This window comes from Tarenaya hassleriana, unplaced genomic scaffold (genome assembly GCF_000463585.1).
Source record: "Tarenaya hassleriana unplaced genomic scaffold, ASM46358v1 Cleome7, whole genome shotgun sequence".
Lineage (NCBI taxonomy): Eukaryota > Viridiplantae > Streptophyta > Magnoliopsida > Brassicales > Cleomaceae > Tarenaya > Tarenaya hassleriana.
Window position 1 is genome coordinate 4,839,522 of NW_010969548.1, and position 3,921 is coordinate 4,843,442.

At 34.4% G+C, this 3,921-nt stretch overlaps 1 protein-coding gene across 1 annotated transcript; it reads right to left on the minus strand.

Moving 5' to 3' along the window:
- Window positions 1-2,166: 2,166 nt before the first annotated feature.
- Window positions 2,167-3,656, minus strand: LOC104801432 (uncharacterized protein At4g06744-like). The gene has a single exon (XM_010524704.2). The coding sequence runs from the start codon at window positions 3,560-3,562 to the stop codon at window positions 2,291-2,293; it is 1,272 nt and encodes a 423-aa protein (XP_010523006.1). The 5' UTR covers window positions 3,563-3,656; the 3' UTR covers window positions 2,167-2,290.
- Between the last annotated feature and the right edge of the window lie 265 nt (window positions 3,657-3,921).

The window sequence follows — 3,921 nt, forward strand, 5'->3', positions numbered from 1 at the left end:
AAGTAAAAGAAAATATTATATAATTATATTGGTTATGATGAGCAAAAAGCTTATAATTGTAGGGTTAGAATATAAGATGTGGGAGCTCACTAATGTCAATGGGTTTGGTAGTATAAATGAGTATCTTATTTATGTTGGACCGTCGAATATATAAATATATATATATATATATATATATATATATATATATATATATGTATGTATATTTAACCCATGAAAAACCATTCACCTTTACATTGTGGGTGGATATGGTGATGGTGCCCCCACCAATCAACATGATTTACAATGGCACCAACCCATGACTCACAAAATTCATAGAAAATAAAAATGTATATAGAAAGAATATTAATTCAACTTTTTATTAGATTAAATAATTGTAATGACTATCACCATAGGAAAATCTTCAATTTCATTTTCCGTTTAGGTTATTGTATCAACAACAATACTGCCATACTATTCATATGGTTTTGACTTACGTTTTATATTTTACTACGTGCCCACCATATATTCCGATCATAATTTGATATTGCAGTTGATGCAAATCAAATTTATAAAAATGTCATTTTCTTTCCGGTTATCGTCGTTTTAATTAATCTGCTTGTCGATCGATTATGTTCGATCGTGACTTCTCGGTGCTCCAAAACTATGTGTTTATATGACTTTTGCTTAGATATGTTCATGGATACCCTTATAGGCTTATACACTGTATTTTAATTTTCTTTGAGCCGTTAAATTCAAATAATTATTATCCCATTTTTTTTCGTTCGATATTCTTAAAAGATTGAAAAGGATCTATAAGAACGTGAAACATGTGATCATGGGCGAACCCACTTTATGAGAAGTGGGTCACTCGCCCTCACTAAAAATAAAAAAAAGGACTTGTTTTAACGTAATAAGATGTGAAGAATAATGCCCCACTTCATATTATAAGTGTCCCTCCCTCATTTTTTAATAGGAAATCAAATAAACATATCAAGTTTTTCCATTTTTTTAAAAATTTCATTTTTCCTATATTTTTTTCTCTTCTTACATCTAAAAATAATAATCAATTTAATCGTAATAAAAAATTATCATCAATTTAATCATAACTTAATATAAAAAATAATAACAACAAAATCAAATATATATAAAATGTTATAATTTTTGTTTGAAACCATTTTTTATTTATTATTCGTTTCTATATATTTAGCATACTTATAAATATATATATATATATATATATATATATATATATGTGTGTATTTAATATAGTAGCTAATTTAGTGGATAAATTTTTCTAAAAAATTCCATTGAAATTCAAAGATAGTGGTAAAATTTCAACCGAGAGCTTATTCAATTCTCATGTAAACAAATTGACTTAGATGATTTGGCTTTGAATCATGTTAATAAAAAAAATTAAAATATCATCCTAATTAGATAAACAAGATAAAGTACAATTTTTGAATGGATTATCTAATTCGTGTCATAAAAAAAAGATATATTCTAAACGATTCCTAATAAAATTATTATGTAAAAATTTTAGAAAATAAAAAAAAATTGTAGAATTAAATTATAAAACATAAATATTTTTGTTAGTATACATTTTATTATATATATATATATATTAATATTGCCCCCAATAAAATATTTTTCTGGATCTGCCACTGCATACGATGTAGGGATTTAGTTATTAATCGCCGAATGGAATCGAATAAGATATAACCGTAATTGAACCGAATCCAATATAAAAACCGAATGATTCTAATTTCTCTAAATCTGAAAAAATCGAATCCGAATCGAATTGAACCCAATAAAAAACAACTAAAAAACCAAAATGTTCTTTATTTTTTTTTACCAATAAAAAATTTAATCCAAACCAAAGTGAATTGATCCGAATCAAATCGAAATTGATATAAAAATCGAATAGTATAATTTTTCTATAACCCAATTCAAACCCAAACCCGAAATGGTAGGTCCTATTGCGATGCGAACCTGGTTGAATAAGAGGAGATTTATGTGCACTTAAACATATACGAATATGTATTTTTGGCAGGATTATGTCATGAAGTCATCATGTATGACACGACATAACTCATCAGTGGGTTACATTCAATCGTATACCAAAGCCTCAGAATTTGCTTCACTCGTGCACATGACGTAGACATTACGTAATAAAACATCATTTTATTCGATGGCCCTCGTAATATTTTGTCACAACATTTAAAAGAACCCTCTAGAATATGCATATCGAGCCAAAAAACACATGCCAACAAGTTTTCCACTAACGAAATGTTTGATCAAATGCACTGAATTAAGGCGAAGGAGACATTTTTGGCGCCAAAACGTGAGAAGAAGAGTGGGGAGAAGAAGAAGAAGAAACCGAGCGAGAGAATTTACAAGGAATAAAACTGTGAAACCACATGTGAGAACAATACTTTGGTCTTGCAAGGAAGCCTAGACATTCCTTGAACGGTCTCTGGTTCGGGAGAAAGGGAATACAGTTGTTCCTCACATCAAGAACGCCTCTCTCGATCAAGATCCGGCAAAACGGTCCAACGTGCGTGAAGTAATTATCAGACAAGGAGAAATTCGCCAGATTCTGTAGCATGCACACTGTCTCGGGCACGGCTCCGAACAAGAAATTCCCCGCGAAATTCAGCTGCTCGGCTTTCTCCAGACACGTCAGAGACATTGGCAAACGACCCGTTAATCTGTTCTGGCCGACGTCCAGGACTCTCGCCTCTTTCAAGAACCCTAGCTCGTAGGGCAGACAGCCGGTTAACTCGTTGTTCAAGAACAGAACTTCGGTTACTGTCGACATGGCTCTGAGGATTCCTCTCGGGATTGGACCATTGAATTTGTTGTTGGCTAATGTCAAGAACTGAATGTGAGTTTCTCCCAGTGTTTCCGGCAAGTTGGCGGTGAACTCGTTGTCGTTGATGAAGAGAACGTCTAGGTTTTGAGTGAAGATCTGGGGAGGGACTGAACCGGTAAACCGGTTAAACCGGATGTCTAAGAACGTTAAACCGGGCATACCGAGAACCGCCGTCGGGAACGGACCGGAGAATCTGTTGTTGCTGATGTCGAACTCGTAGAGGTACTTGAGTTCCGCGATCTTGGGAGGTACAACGCCTCCGAAGTTGTTGGTGTTGGCGTGGAAAATAGCTAAATCCGGAAGCTGATCAAGAAACCCATCGATGGAAGGAGCTGAGAGCTGGAAACCATTGAAATCGATGGAAGCTACGGCTATGGCGGATCCGTTGTCGGGAGGGTTGTCACAGAAGAAACCTCGGTAACTGCATATGTCTGAACCGACCCATGTCCCAGTCACGTTGAATGGATCAGAAGAGATCAGAGATTTGAACTTTTGGATGGCTGGATATATAACGGCGAGCCTCTCGTCGACGAAGTTGAGAATCTCGGCGACGGCGCCGGAGATTTCTCCGATGACGCAATCGGAGATGTTCGTGCTGTGGACGATGAGGTCAGGTCCGTTGATGTTTATATCTGATCCTGAAACAGATGTGAAGACGAGACATGTCACGATGAAGAAGAGGAGAGACCCAACCACCGGATTCTGCATCTTCTCTTCTTGCAGAACGAAAATGTCGGAGAGAGATAGAGAGAGATAGAGAGAGAGAGAGAGATGATGCTGATTAATAAGAGAGCACAGACTCGAAATTATAATTTTCTGAATGATTTAATTTTTTTTTTTTTGTAAATGTTGCTAAAGTTGGTGAAATAGTAGCTTTTATGGTTATTTAAAGTCCAAAAATAGCACGCCAAAATTAAAAAACAAAATAGCATAAATTAATAATAATAATTTGTTTTTTAAAATAAAAAATAGCACTACAATGCTCATCATTATTACTCATTTTGGAGAATTAGAAACTAAATCAGAGTTAAAATAACTTGAGAAATGAGTTGTGTTGAGCAGCAGGA